At 34.3% G+C, this 15,361-nt stretch overlaps 1 protein-coding gene across 2 annotated transcripts in view; it reads left to right on the forward strand.

Moving 5' to 3' along the window:
- The window catches only part of SOS1 (SOS Ras/Rac guanine nucleotide exchange factor 1), a 145,478-nt gene that overhangs the window by 100,314 nt on the left and 29,803 nt on the right, over positions 1-15,361 (forward strand). For both annotated transcript variants that reach the window (XM_044261705.1, XM_044261706.1), the window contains exons 9-14: positions 871-998; positions 1,790-2,445; positions 11,723-11,804; positions 12,599-12,721; positions 13,030-13,133; positions 14,297-14,519. In XM_044261705.1, coding sequence (XP_044117640.1) covers positions 871-998; positions 1,790-2,445; positions 11,723-11,804; positions 12,599-12,721; positions 13,030-13,133; positions 14,297-14,519 — 1,316 coding nt within the window. The remainder of the gene's footprint in view (positions 1-870; positions 999-1,789; positions 2,446-11,722; positions 11,805-12,598; positions 12,722-13,029; positions 13,134-14,296; positions 14,520-15,361) is intronic.

Here is a 15,361-nt window from a genome sequence, read left to right on the forward strand (position 1 = left end):
TGACCCAGTCCTTATTAAGTACAGACTTTCTGTCTAGCATATATAGTATATTTGCCACTAAAAGAAAATGTGCTTGAGTTTCACTAATATGTACACTTCTGGTTTTACTCAAAATCTTTATGTGTGAATGCTGACAAAGTTCATGATACTAAACGTTAAACCTGTAGTAGAACTACGAAGAAAACAACTTAGACTTACACTGTACATTACAAAGTGCTTTGATTTTTAATAAGAACCCCATTAGGTAGGCAGGGCAGGCTTTTTGCAAGCCTCATTTGATAGCTGAGAAAAATGAAACTCAGAAGTCAGATAATCTGCCCCAGTGTCACACAGAAGTAGAGGCAAAATTTGGTCCTAGGTTTTGTGTCTTTTAAGTTCCTCTCCACTATACTCCATCTTTCTCTGTGTATTTGTCTTTTGAATCATCCTGTTGCTACGATAGTAGTGTTGGAATCAGAAACCTAAGACCAAATTCCATGCTTGAGAAAAAACATCTCCTCTATGTGTTTACTGCTGGGCAAATCCTATGCAGGTTAAGAAGATAATTTATGTCCCTCATCTGTTTTCAGACAAATGCTTCTGAGAAACTGCACATTACAGGCTGTCACAAGCTGTGACATCTTTTAACACTGCTTCTGCTCTTTTTTTTTTTTTTTAATGTGGAACACTCGATTGTTTGTTAATACAGAAAATAATACCGAAAGAAGAAAACACTTTTTTGAAAGAATATATTTTATGACATGTTTAAAAATTTTATTGTTGCAGAAAGAGTTGAATTGCTGTTACTTTCATTCTTGAATAAAATGAGCTCCTTGTTCTTTTCGTCCAAAACTGTCCTGCGGGTTCAGATTTGTCATTTTGCCTTTGCAGCAGTTAGAAGAAAAGAGTGAAGATCAAGAAGACAAGGAATGTTTGAAACAAGCAATAACAGCTTTGCTTAATGTTCAGAGTGGTATGGAAAAAATATGTTCTAAAAGTCTTGCAAAACGAAGATTGAGGTGAATATTTTTACTTTTTTAATAATCTTCCCTTTCACTCTGAATATTCTGGTGTAAATTCAGGAATCCCAGTTCCCTCCTCAAGTAAACAATGAAGAAAATAGTTTTAGTGACAAGCTTGGTCTTTCAGAGGAAGTGACATCAAAGCCAAGAGAATTTGTTATTGTTTGAAAAACCTTTCATATTTGTGCATTTTCCTTGCATACTCCCAGACAAGACCTCCTGAGAGTCAACTGGTAAGCTAAAGGAGAAACAGAGAAAAATGTCTTGAGTAGATTTATGTCAACATCATCGTTTTGTCAAAGTAAAATTGGTAGTGTCCTTTATTTTAGGGATTATGTAACTTGAGGTATTAATTCAGATAACATTGCTTCCACTTTCTTAATTATAATATGTGCATGTTTGTTAGCTCTAGGTCTTGTCCACTTAAACATTTCTAAATAATTTTTTAAGTCTCTTAAATTATTTTTTTCACCATATTGGGCTACTTTTTAATATATGTCATTCTAAATATTTAGTAGCCAAGGTAGAAATAATCATTACATAGCTAAGTTTATAGAGTAGAATTTCGTCAGTAGTCCTTGTTTCTTTTTAGAGCACTAAAAAAGTCTCTACTGTGTTGCTTTAGTTCCTAAAATGGTACAGTTTTGTAACACTAATATATTTGGAGAATTAGTGAAAACCTTCTCAGTGCAACTTTTTAAAATGTACTTTTCCATTGTCCTTTATTTACATGAATTCTTAGATTGTCTGTCGTCTATGTACTAATAATGTTTTTTCCTTTATCCCAGTGAATCTGCATGTCGGTTTTATAGTCAGCAAATGAAGGGGAAACAACTAGCAATCAAGAAAATGAACGAGATTCAAAAGAATATTGATGGTTGGGAGGGAAAAGACATTGGACAGTGTTGCAATGAATTTATAATGGAAGGAACTCTTACACGTGTAGGAGCCAAACATGAGAGACACATATTTCTCTTTGATGGCTTAATGATTTGCTGTAAATCAAATCATGGGCAGCCAAGACTTCCTGGTGCTAGCAATGCAGAATACCGTCTTAAAGAAAAGTTTTTCATGAGAAAGGTACAAATTAATGACAAAGATGACACCAGTGAGTACAAGCATGCTTTTGAAATAATTTTAAAAGATGAAAATAGTGTTATATTTTCTGCCAAGTCAGCTGAAGAGAAAAACAATTGGATGGCAGCCTTGATATCTTTACAATACCGGAGTACGCTGGAGAGGATGCTTGATGTGACGATGCTGCAGGAAGAGAAGGAGGAGCAGATGAGGCTCCCTAGTGCCGATGTTTATAGATTTGCAGAGCCTGACTCTGAAGAGAATATAATATTTGAAGAAAACATGCAGCCCAAGGCTGGAATTCCAATTATCAAAGCAGGAACTGTTATTAAGCTAATAGAGAGGCTCACATACCATATGTATGCAGGTAAGGAATAAAAAGTGGCCTGTCACTTTTATTTTCCTGCTTCCAGCTGATTTTCTTTGCTGCACAAGTCACTGTGCCTAAAATAGAAAGCAAACTAACAACAAAAGATCTTCTGCATTATTTCGAGTTCATTTTCCTTTGCCTAAAAATACTGCCGTTTATACTTTTGCTACCACATTCACATATTATTTTTAACTTTATCACCAGAATTACAAATGGGGAAAAAAATCAGTTGGCTAAATTTATCCAATTAGTGGTGGAAACAAAACTAAAAGTAGTGATAAATCATCATCATTAGGGTCTAAGGACCTTTACCTCTTTTTCTTTTTTCTTTCTTCTCTTTCCATTACTGAGATTATAAAGTCAGTAAAAATTTTAGTGTACATTCATCACCAAAATTGTGCTGTAGTACAAATATGCACAGCATTGTTTTTTCCTAATTTCTGTTCCTAAAACTTAGTTAAATTTAGCAATCCTGAAAGTCATTAAAGGTTTCAGGTTTTTTTGCACTTTACAACCGATGTCATTTAAGAAAACAATTTTACATCAGCAGGGCAGTTTTTAGAGACAAACATGTCCAGACTACCTAGGAAGATTAGTAGAGACCAAATCAAATGTAATTTTTGAGAGTTAAGAAACAAACATAATGATTCTTTTTTTAAAGTAATTTTATTTCTTCTAGAAAGTCACCCATGATAATCAGTGTTCCTCGACCTTCAACTTTCCTACACAATAGAAAGATTGGAAATTGTAAACTGTAGCGTATGGTATAGTTGAAAGAGCACCAAATCTGGATTTCCATGCTCACTCTATCACAGTTCCTTCAGGTCCCAGAACCTCAGTTTCCATCTCAAAAATGAGCATCACAACAGCAACCTTAGACTTGGAAAGAATAGATGAACTACAACCTGTAAAAACTCCTTGTAAACATAAACATAAACTTACTTTCAAAGAGTGTTTTTAATTATAAAGAGATATTAACTCAAAACATAACTCTTAAAACATAAATGCTGCTCTAAGTAGTCAAATGTGAAAGTTAACCTCCATCCCTATACTTCCTGCTTAAATATATTCCTGTTTCTAGAAGATGTGTGTTTCTGAGGGAGGGTTTTTTTTTTTTTTATTAGTGTTTTGTGTTTTCATTTATTTAAAGTCCTCTAAATAGGTTCTCAGTTCTCTCTGGAAGGTGTTCTGGCACCAGTTAAATTAAACTTTTAAAGATCCACTGTAAGAAAGATGAATAACCTTTGATAATGTTGATATATTCAACTTATTACATGTCCAGTCAGAACTACTTAAATGGCTTGGAAACTATCAGGGCCTCCTTCAAAAGAGTCAAATCAAGTTAGAATATTTTTATCAGTGATACCAAAGCACTTTTATGAATATAATATCTCATGATCTCCACATGTCTCTGTAATAAATAAGCCAGGATTTTGTTTTGTTTTTTAATTTTTATTTGGCCTCTAATTGGTGGTTATTTTGATAGCCTTTTCCATAGTGAAATATTAGTGTATTTTGTAGGCTATTAAAAGCATTTTGGGTTCTCTAAACAGATTCCATTTGGTAGTAGCAGGCAGGAGCTGACACATGTTGAAGATCGTGAAAGAAGACTAGCCTGGGATTCCAATTTTTCTGTTGATTTTTCACCTAGAAACGTATGCAGTCAGTGTATTCATTTTACTGACTCAAAAATGAAAAAAACAAAGCATGGGAAAGTTAAATAAGCTGCCTAGGATTTTACATGAAAAAGAAAACGATTATTCTGGTATCTTTTTTACATATGAAACTTTGCAAGAAATACCATTTTTATTAATATGACCAATCTATTTTGTGATCTTCATCAACTTCTGTATACTCTTTAAGATCTAGAATACAACTACAAAGATGTTCATTAAATTACTCGGAAGTTATGGTTGCAAAATATTTATTTCTTTGCTTTTTAAAGGAATTTTTAATGCTCTATAAGCTCAGATTGCTCTTCTTGCTACATTCTGATTTTTAAGGCTCTTACAAGATTCCCTGATTTCTTTAGCATAAGCACTCTAAACCATTCATCCTTTGATTTTAAATACTTTTGTTTTGAGTTCTTCAATATGAAAACTATGGAATAATTTTCATGTTGAAGTGTGGAAAAGACTGTTTAAAGTAAAATTAATCCTTGGATTTTTATCTACCTAAGACAAAAGTTATACTGTTCTGTTTTGTTTCTTTCCTGTAGAGCAGTGTAAGTAGAAAAGTGCTAAAGACTCAACTAGTGTTTACTATCAGACCTCAGTGGTCCTGGAGTTGGAAAACATTTTCAGATTCCAAATTTTTTAATATAATTGTTTCTGTAAAACTTGATTGTTGATGATAAATTTTTTTTTTAGACTGCTACATTTCATAGAACTAACATCATTAGTAAGCAGTTGCAGAATTATAATTAACTATTTTCTGGGAACTGTGCTTTTTATTTATTTTTTGAATGAGGACCCTTTAAAACAAAACTTGAACAAGCATAGCTGTAAGTTTTTCTAGGGTATCTGAAGTTTCTCTCCTTGACATACATGATGCTAGCCTAGTGTGTAGACATAGTACTTTTGCTGTGCTGTCTTATTAATTACTTTTGATAGTTCCTCTTATTTGTATTTAACTTTTAGCTTTTGAATAGAATCGTATTTTAAATGGTTTTATTTCTACTTAGTATATAAACACTGAAATTTCTAGATTTGTAAGACTTTGCAAAGTAAGTGTTTTACATTTAAATTGACAAGATTGCTTTACTTTTTTAAGAAATTAAAGTTTTTCAAAAATTCCTTTCATTAATTTCTTGAGGAATAAAATACCATTGTTGACTAGAAATGTGGCCAAGTTTTTTGTTGTTGTTGTTGTTGTTTTGCATTTTTCTTTTCTTTCTTCTTTTGAGGCTTAATTGAATATTTTAACATAGGTCATTAAGGTATATTACTGGTGTAACTGGCATACACAAGCAACTTTCTTGAGTTATGGTTCACAGTACCTACAAATTAATATTAATTACTAGTTTATTTGAGCTCTTCTATAAGGTCTGTCACAAACATGTTACTGGCAATATGGGATGTGTTTTTAGTAGATGTCTATGAACTCATAAACATGAAAGCAATTATTTTTTAAGGTCTCTTTCAGCTCGAAAGTACTCTTGAGTCCTCACTACAATAATAACATCAAGTTACCATTTGTTTTTAGAATTATTGGTCTGCTATTTTGCAGTGGTGGGCGAGAGGTTTAGTTGGTAGATATTTTTATTGGAGAGAACAGTCAGTGCAAAATGGGCTGAAATAAAGGCTAAAATTTAACTTGCACATTTTTATTATACAAAATTTTAATAAAAGACATTGGCTGTAATATATGAGAAAATTTAATATCCATTAAGCACCACTTACAGACCATTTTCTAGGTTATGGATTGTTCAGAAATTGTCCAAAACAAACAAACAAACAAACAAACAAAAAACACCCCAGAAGAAAAACTGGTTTAACCTTACTTAATTCAGACTTCACTATGGCTTTAGCCAACTTGATCCCTCAAGTGTTTTAACAATAATTTTGAAGAGCTATAGATTTGCAGTGTTAGACAAGATGACCAGTCTCTCACTAATACACAAAAACCCAAAGCCCCTGAAAGTTACATGATTTTCCAGAAGTCATACCAATTAATTGCAGAATGAAGACTAAAACTTAGGTTTCTTGATTCTTAACATACTGTACTTTTCACCATGTTACAGTGACTCATGTAAGACAAACTTTTTCAGTATTAAAATACATTTTTATTATAGATATCAAATAATAAAAATAAAGAGAATTTCTTGGTTGGTTTGAATTGCCAGTAATATAAGTGGCTTTTTCCTTATTGGACAAACACAAGTTTACTATGAAGATTTAAGCAGACTAATTTTTTTTCTCTTATTGAAATAAATAATAATCTCTGGCTATAGATAAACTTCCATTTTAATGCATAGATTTTAGTATACAGTTAGCTATTGCGCACCATAATTTTACTTTTTAACAAAACCCAGTTTACTGGTGATGTTTGCTCTGTAAAGGAAAGGTTTCTGGGAGAAAAAGTTAAATTCAGGTAAATTAGAAAAGGCTTAATTGTCACTTAAAAGATACACCAGGGTCTTACGTGGAATCTGATTTATAGCTTATCTCTGAGATCCAGTATTTCTGGACATAGACTAATTTGCTCACTGCATCAGAACTTTGGAATCCATTTCAAATGCTGGAGAGGGGACACTGTCTAGTTAGATCATTCTGAATCTGGCAAGAATACGAAGAAACTTTCTTATCTACCTTAAGAGGAGCACAAAGCAAGGTTCATAAAAAAGAGATGAGAATAGGAATTTTACTTCTGTTTCAGAGTTACCGGAAGGAAATAAAGTACAGATTAATTATTGAGACTTAAAACGACACGAGTAAAGAAATGTTTGGTAATGGTGTATCTGGTTTGACAATCTTACTTTAGAGAAATGAGGTGACCATGAGGTAGGGAAAATTCAGAACTGATATTATGTACAAATACAAGCTTTTCATATTGAAGTGTGGAAAAAAGGTGTTTCCTGTGTGTGGTACTCTTTTCTAGAAAATGATATTGAAAAAACTTAAGCCAGTTGATAGTTTTCTTTAAAGTATTTATTGCTATTTTACACCCTCAGAAAATCCTCAAAAACCTGCATTAGCTTTCTTTTGAGTTTGCGGCCTATATAAGTTCGGTTTGGGTGTCTTAACTTTAAAAAAAAAATCTTTTGAACAATTTTTGATCTATAGGGCAGTGCTGTTCTATTTTTAAACTCTCTGATAATTTTTTTTAAGTGTTTGTGCGTCAGCATAGCGTCTGTTTCCTTTTTTAAGGAATTCAAGAGTGATTGTTTATAAATCCTTGTTGAGAAGCTTATTGTTCCTTGTGGCTTTTTAAATGGCTGTATTAAAGGGAGAATTATCACATGAACAGACATCCTGATTAACAGCGGTTCACTATGGTGGGGGGAGGGGCATTCTTGACATAAATAACTCCATGTAACAAATATTTCATAAATTTTCATTGACCTTGCCAAATAAAATGTCAAGTGTCAATCAAAATAGGTACCTAAGAAAAAAGGATTGAATTATCACCTCAGATTTAGCGTGCTGTCTTCTGCATATTAACATAGGTATATTTTGAATTCCTAAGGTTTTGAAGAACTGTGCAGTGAAGTATTATCAAAAGAATAGTTCTCAAGTGAAGGAGACAAGGCAGCAGAAAAAAGTCACTGCAGCTCCCGTTCGAAGTAACCTGGACCAGGGATTTGATGGGAGAGTTGGCAGCTACTGGTACAGAGAAACTGTATGGAGGGAAGGAAGCAGAGCAGCTAGTGAGCTTGGCGAAAACCTTAGTGCAGGGATTTGAGAATCTGGTAGAAATAATAACGAAGAAAAACCACAACAGAGCTTTTACTATGGCTCATACTGAAATTCACGTGGGGTTATGGTTGAGAAAGAGGTTTGTGGAATTTACATCCATAAGCAAGTAATAAACAGAAAGAGAAAGAGACTCTCAAAATAGCCAATTTTCATCTTCTCCACAAATATTTGCGCTCATGTTCTAAAACTAAAGCAACCGGCTTTTGTATTTTTATGTGTTTGCCTTCCATCTGTCTCTGCAACATCATTTTTTTAGAAGATTTTATTCATTTATTTGACAGATCATAAGTGGGCAGAGAGGCAGGGGGCGGGGCGGGGGGGGCAGGTTCCTTACTGAGCAGAGAGCCTGATGTGGGGCTCCATCCCAGGACCCTGAGATCATGACCTGAGCTGAAGGCAGAGGCTTGTCCCACTGAACCACCCAGGTGCCCCTGCAACATCATTTTATAATACAGGTAGATAGCTGCTGCCTCAGAACCAACAGAGAGGGTAACACTCAGCCTTTATCATTGCCTGAGAGATGTAAGTAGGTAGTGCTTTGTTTTCTTACAAAGTTATGTAATCTGTACTTATTGGTGTGTATTTTTAAAATACTGAATTATCTTAGTCCTTCACCTCATCCATAAGATACAGGTTTCCATTCTCACGTGACATAGTACACGTGAGAATCACTGACAGGGGGGAAATTAATAGAGATAAAAGTAAGCTTCTGGAATATGTACCCTTTTTTTATATATAAAATTTCAAATACAGAGATGTCCTCAAATACAGATGTTAAGTTTTTCATTCATTAGCAGTTTTGTGTACCACTTGAGACTAAAAATGGAGTCTAAATCAATACAAGATGGGGAATATATGCAGCCTGTCAGATATTTTTTGAAAGTCCTTAAACTTTTGCCAAGTTTTCTTGGTTTATTTTTAGCTTTTGCTGGTTTTTTTCTTTTTGGCAAGACTGCTCTTATTTCTCATCAAGCTAAAAACAACTTAAAAGTTGAGTCACTTTAGAATTCAGTACAACAGTGTTGATTGTGGGAGTGTTTATTTCACTGCCCGCTTCACAAACTCCTCTTCTACGTAGAGGGCACAGGAAGGTCCTGCTGCTACTTCCTACAGTCTGGAAGAAGGCTTAATTACGGAATCACAACTAGACTGCTAATTTTTTTAATGACTCTCTAGTGCCCTGAACCAGATTAGCAGTTTGCAGCTACATTCCAAATTAATCATTTATTTAAGTTTCTGTAATGATTACATAACTCATGGAATTATTCTTTGTATTTCTGTGTCACAGCTGTGGAAACCTGAAGGCATCCTTTAATCCAGAGAGCTTATGTGAGACAGTAGAAAAAAGCATAAAATTAGGAGTCACACAATCTAGATTTTGGTTCCATCTCTGCCACTCTACTGTGTGACCTTGGATAAGTCTTAGTTCCTTCTCTCATATGTAGAAAGGAAAAACATCAGCGCCACTCACTTCACAGAAGTCATGTGGAATAAATTCTGTGAGTGCCCTTTGAAAACGTTCCGTAACAGAGATCAGTTGGTATGATCCCCGTGTGACCTAAGTGGCACTGAGGCATATCATGACTTTCCCAGCATTGTCATTGTTACTAAGGTACTGAAACCAGATGTTTTGGTTGAAGATGGAAAGATCATTTTAAAGTCATTTGCCTTTAAAAACAGGCAGTTTCCTTAAAAAAAATTCATTTAGAACTTGCTTTTATTCTGTTTTCAGTTTTAAAGTACCTTTGATAGCCCAAACTCTTCAGCCTACCTGAGGTGGCATCTGAGGAGCAATGGATCTGAATATTGATTTTAGGCTTTTAGACTATTGAAATAAACTTTTCCTTAAAAAAAAAAAAAAAAAAAAAGGTTGGGGGAGAGGCCAGCCTAAACTGAGAATACAGCTCAGGGATCCTTGAGACACTGTCTGCTGAGGGCCTGGGCTCGCTCTCCCTGTGTTGGCTCAGCGTCTCTACCGTGGCCACTGTTTTGCTTCCTAAACACGTGATGTTTTGAGTAGCCTCACCTGACAAATAGATTTGCAGAACAGCAAGTAGATTCTTGAAAGGGAGGATTGTGATGAAATCGATATAAATCTCTGTTTTTAAAATCTCGTACAGCCTTCTGTTCTAAAATCTTTTCTTCTGGATGAGACATTAGTCTTTAACGTTTGAGGAACTCTGTAACTGAAGACAAACAATAAGATACCAACAGAGAGGAAATTACTAAAGGATTGTATATATTTAAATTACTGTTATCAGTAACCCGCTAGACTTGGAAGGTAAAGGAGGGGAGGGGCATTTAAAACCAGTATGTTTTTATTCTGTGAATTTTCTTTAATTCAAAAAAGCAGTATACATCCAAGGTTGTCTGATATTTAAACCAATTCATTATCTTGATTGCCACGTAAACCAACACATTAGGAATAGATTTCTACAACAAATCCATGCATTTGGTTTGGGGGAGGGAGTTTAATCTATTATCATTATTTTATGCTAAATTTAGCATGGTTCTTAGAATCAGCCTAAGTAGAAATTTTCCAAACAAATTAACTCTGATCTTGGGAAATCCTACGCTAATAAAGGATACTGTACTCACAAAGGATCCAGTGTGAAGCCTAACAAAAATAAAGGTACTTGCTACTCTCAATGAATTCATCATTCAGTTAGAGCTTATCTTTGTGCAATTACTTCATAGCTTGTTGTTATCAAGTTCTCAAATGAATTTGAGATTAAAGAATATTTAGAGTTTTACAAACAAACAAAAATAATAAATTAGAGCTTACCAGTCCATAATGTAAAAAATAGGAAAAGAATGCTCCCAATAAAAAAGTTAATGAATTCTTCCCTCCTTCTTTTTAATAACTTGCAACTAAATGTTGACCTTGGTGAAATTGTAGTTATAGAAGGAAGTGATTTTTGTTTGTTTGTTTGTTTATGTCCCTCATTATGGGAAGATGTCTCTCCCCATTTATGCAGAAGATGACAGTCCTGGTCTCTAGTGCTGATGACAACAGCAGTCTTTCTCCACAACTTGGGGGAGAAAACTGTCCAGGAAAGACTGGAGAAGGCCAGGCCTGGGGAAGTGATCACACTTAGGCAGCCTCCTCATTTACTTTATGGAGATGTGAATGAAAAGTGGGCCCTCCCACGGAAAGGGCTGGAGACTCCTGCTCTTATGACTAAACTCTTAGCATGACTACTTGAAATAAAAGGAATTAAGTTGTGAATAGAACAAAATCCACATTCTCACACGTTTCGTAGTTTTAATAACTTCCAGGTATTCGTAAGCTTCTTCTAGCAGTTTTAAGACCTCTAGCGAATAAAATCATTGAGAAACTGTATTTAATGTAAGCTACACATTATAAGATCCAGTTTCAGGTTGTATGCTCTGTTAACATGATTTAAAGGAATCTAGATAACTAGTAGTTATCTAGATAAACTAGTCTGGATGTCAGAAAAAGTGATGGGTTATTGCTGTGGCCTTCCTCTTCATGAGGGAGATAGAAACCAACTGAAATGTTCTGAGATCCAGGTAGCAGGTGGGAGCTTGTTTCCATGCTCTTTGCCTTTCTTTCTTCCCTTTGCATTCCTGCAGCCGATGAGGACTTAAGTTCAGCTCCTCAGAGTGTGGAGAGGTCAAGAAGTAAGTTGATACAGAATCTTAGTAACCACAGTTTGCCACTAATTTAGGAAGCACTCAAGCTAGCAGTTTGTTATAAAGTCCAAAGCATTCTCTGTGGTCAGAAGATTTTGGGAATTTTAAGATTATTTCATCTCTTTTGAAAATGTTAATAATAGCTTTAATCATTCTGAATCAAAGATTTTAATAAAATAATTTTCCTTTTTTCTTCTTAGATCCCAATTTTGTTCGGACATTTCTTACAACATACAGATCCTTTTGTAAACCTCAAGAACTACTGAGTCTTATAATAGAAAGGTCTGTTAATGTAAAACGTTTAATCTTTTTTTTTTTAAAGAGATTGAGCTAAGATTCTGTGTTTCTCAGAAATAAATTGTAGGAGCTTTGAATTGTAGTTCATGAGTACTTTTTAAAGAAATAACTTCTCTTAAATGACCATTTATTTTATAATCTTTTTGTTTTGATTATTAAAGTACAAAAATAAGCATTTCTTTTCACATGGAAACCCAGTACTTGAAATTTCAAATTTATGGAATTAGTCAAGTTAAAGAACCATATAAAAATATATAATTTAGTTTCTGAAAATTTAAATTTTGATGATTTAAGTGTTCTAAACAGAACTTTTCAAATATATCACATGTTGAAGAAAATGGAGCTTAACATTAAGTGAACAAATACCATAATTAAGAAAAGTGTTTCAGGCACCCAAGGAACAGTCAACTCTTTAAGGGTTACCCTTAAAAAGTGTTATGTTAGCTGATTCAGAGTGATTACACAAGTCAAAAATGAACAGCAGTCCCATACTTGATAATCATATTTATTTTTAGACTTTGCACGTATTCTTTATCCTTTATTATGTTTCTCATTTTTTTAATATCGGCAAGTATTCATTTCTTTTTTAAAAATTAAAATAAGATCATTAACCTTTATATTATAGAAGACTTACTTGGTTTTACTAATATATATGTATATCCGTAGTAATTTTCACAGTTCTCTCTGTATTGTGCTGACTAGTGAAAAAGTGTGTAGTTTTCTGTTTGTATACTCTGGTATTACTAGTATTTTCATTAGTTTGTTCTGTTTTATGTTAGGTTTGAAATTCCAGAGCCTGAGCCCACAGAAGCTGATCGCATAGCTATAGAGAATGGAGATCAGCCCTTGAGTGCAGAACTAAAAAGGTTTAGAAAAGAATACATACAGCCTGTACAGCTGCGGTAAGCAGTAAGGAAATAACTGAAGTGATGAAGTCTGTAGTGAACTTTTGTTTCAGAGTTGAAGTAAATAAGGACCTTTCCCAACAAAGGAGGAGGTAACAAGTAAAATGAATGAAGTGAAGAGCAATTATCAGAAATTATTGTATAAGTCTTAATTAATATAGAATCTTGAAAGTGGTAAGCCACTACTTACAAAATCATTTAATTTGGAAAGAATTACTCTGTTTTAATTTATACCGTTCATCGTGGTAAACACCTGTGTCTGAGTTCCCATGTAATTCAGTTATTCTTTTGTGTTAATGCCATAGAGTATTAAATGTATGTCGGCATTGGGTAGAGCACCACTTCTATGATTTTGAAAGGGATGCAGATCTTTTGCAGCGAATGGAAGAATTTATTGGAACAGTGAGAGGTATGGTTTTTTTAAGTGCTTAGTTTTATACGTAATAAAAGTGCCATTGTGGTGACTATCAACTGACGTCCTTATTGTTCGTGTTAAGAGTTGTTGAGAACGGTGGCAGCACAATCGTTTGAAAAAGTTGAAAATTTTCATGAAACAACATGTTGACCTACAAATTGCTCTGTAATCATCCTGTTGACCCAATGTATTTTCATTTAGTAAATCAACTTAGTGATTACTTTGGAATTGGATAGAAAAAGTCTTGATTTATGCTCTTTTTCCACTTATCTGAAGCTGTGTGTATCAGAGGACAGTTAGGAACTGGTGTGCCATCAGAACGCCACTGCTGGAGACTAGGCGGTTCCCAGTTAGGGGATTAGAGCCTGTATTAGAGAGGCCACAGAGCAGATTGAATTGAGAGCCAGGAAACAACAGTTCTGTTCTGAATGAACACTGCCACTCACTAGATACATGACTTTGGGCAAAACCACTTTGATCTCTAGACTCTGGTTTCCTCATCAGTAACATGAGGAGAGCAAGACTCAGTGATGTCAAAATTTCCCCTCAAGTTTTAAAGATTCCATGATTGTATAGGTCTAAGAATGTCCTAGACAAACTTGATTCTAATTTCCACAGTGTGCTGTAAATGAGAATCAGAAAATAAAGGGTTGAATAAAGTACTTTCACACATAGTACAAAATAGCCACATCAAAAACGCACACTAATGTGAAGGAAATATCCTCTGGTGCCATTTGGTTTATAAAATGCAGTGTTCATTAGATTAATAATGAATGTGTATCGTCTGTCCTTATGAATCCCATGTACGCAATATCTTTTTTTAATGGAAGATTATAAAATAATATTTTGAACTGAAGTTCAGAACAAGAGAGGTGAAAAATCTATGAATAAATTACTTTCTAATTTTATTTTGAAAGGATATAGAAGAATATGTACCAGACTATTAACAATGGTGACCCATGTGAAGAAGACTGAGGTTGGGACAGGGAATGGGGAAATGATAAAGGGGAACTTCCATTTTTTTTATTTTGATCATTTGAACTTTGTAATAGCAAAGATATATTTAAGTATCACTTGTCTGATTTTAAAGTATTTTAAAAGGATAAAATATCGAGTGAAAAGTATTTAAATGTTATTTAAAATGTAATGTATTTCAGGTAAAGCAATGAAAAAATGGGTTGAATCCATCACTAAAATAATCCAAAGGAAAAAAATTGCAAGAGACAATGGACCAGGTCATAATATTACATTTCAGAGTTCACCTCCCACGGTTGAATGGCATATAAGCAGGCCTGGGCACATAGAAACTTTTGACCTGCTCACCTTACACCCAATAGAAATTGCTCGACAACTCACTTTACTTGAATCAGATCTATATAGGTATGTAATTTAACATTCAAGCTGAAAAATCATTTCAAAGGAATTAATTTTTTAAATGAAATCCTGGTATTTGCCTTATAGGGATGTGATAAGACATAAATGAGCTGTTACATGATGTGTGTAGTAATACAGCCTTGATCCACAGAAGGTCTCCCCTTCTTTCACTCCCTGATCTGCCCACTCTGCCTGGAGTTGCAGCTTCTCTCTGTCTGTAGTCATTCCTAGCTGGTAAAGCTGACTGCAGATCCCGGCTTTACCAATCACTGGCTTGGTATCCTTGGGCAACTTGAGCCTTTTTGTTAATTAACTTTTATCACTCTCTGTCCCTTAGCTTCCTCAGGATTAAAATGGGGCTAATAATAGTACCTATAACGGGCTGTTGTGAGAGTGAAAATTGTCAGTATACATATAGAGTGCTTAGCACATTGCCCAAAGCAAGGTCGGGCTCAATAAGTTAGCTGTTGCCCTTGTATTTGTGAACTGAAGTCATGGCCAGTCATAGCCTTTTTTAGTTTTTCTACATTGACATAACTACCGTCTCAGTCCTTTTCTCATTTTAAATGGGGACTATTTAGAAGTTAGAATTGCAAACAGGCTTTTGTAATAACTAAATGAAAAGAACTAAATTTATAGCTCTCCACTCCAAAGATCCTCACTATTCCCAAAGACTAATGTAAGAATCTATTTTATTTATTTACCAAGACTTTTCTGTGATAGGGTTTTCCCTGCTCCTTTAGAGGGGAAAAAAAAAGAAAAGATTTGTGAATTGCAGTGATTACTATATCTTCAATGAACTGATTATTTAAACCATTATTTAAAAGAACCATCCCGAATTACATTGC

This window comes from Neovison vison, chromosome 8 (genome assembly GCF_020171115.1).
Source record: "Neovison vison isolate M4711 chromosome 8, ASM_NN_V1, whole genome shotgun sequence".
Lineage (NCBI taxonomy): Eukaryota > Metazoa > Chordata > Mammalia > Carnivora > Mustelidae > Neogale > Neogale vison.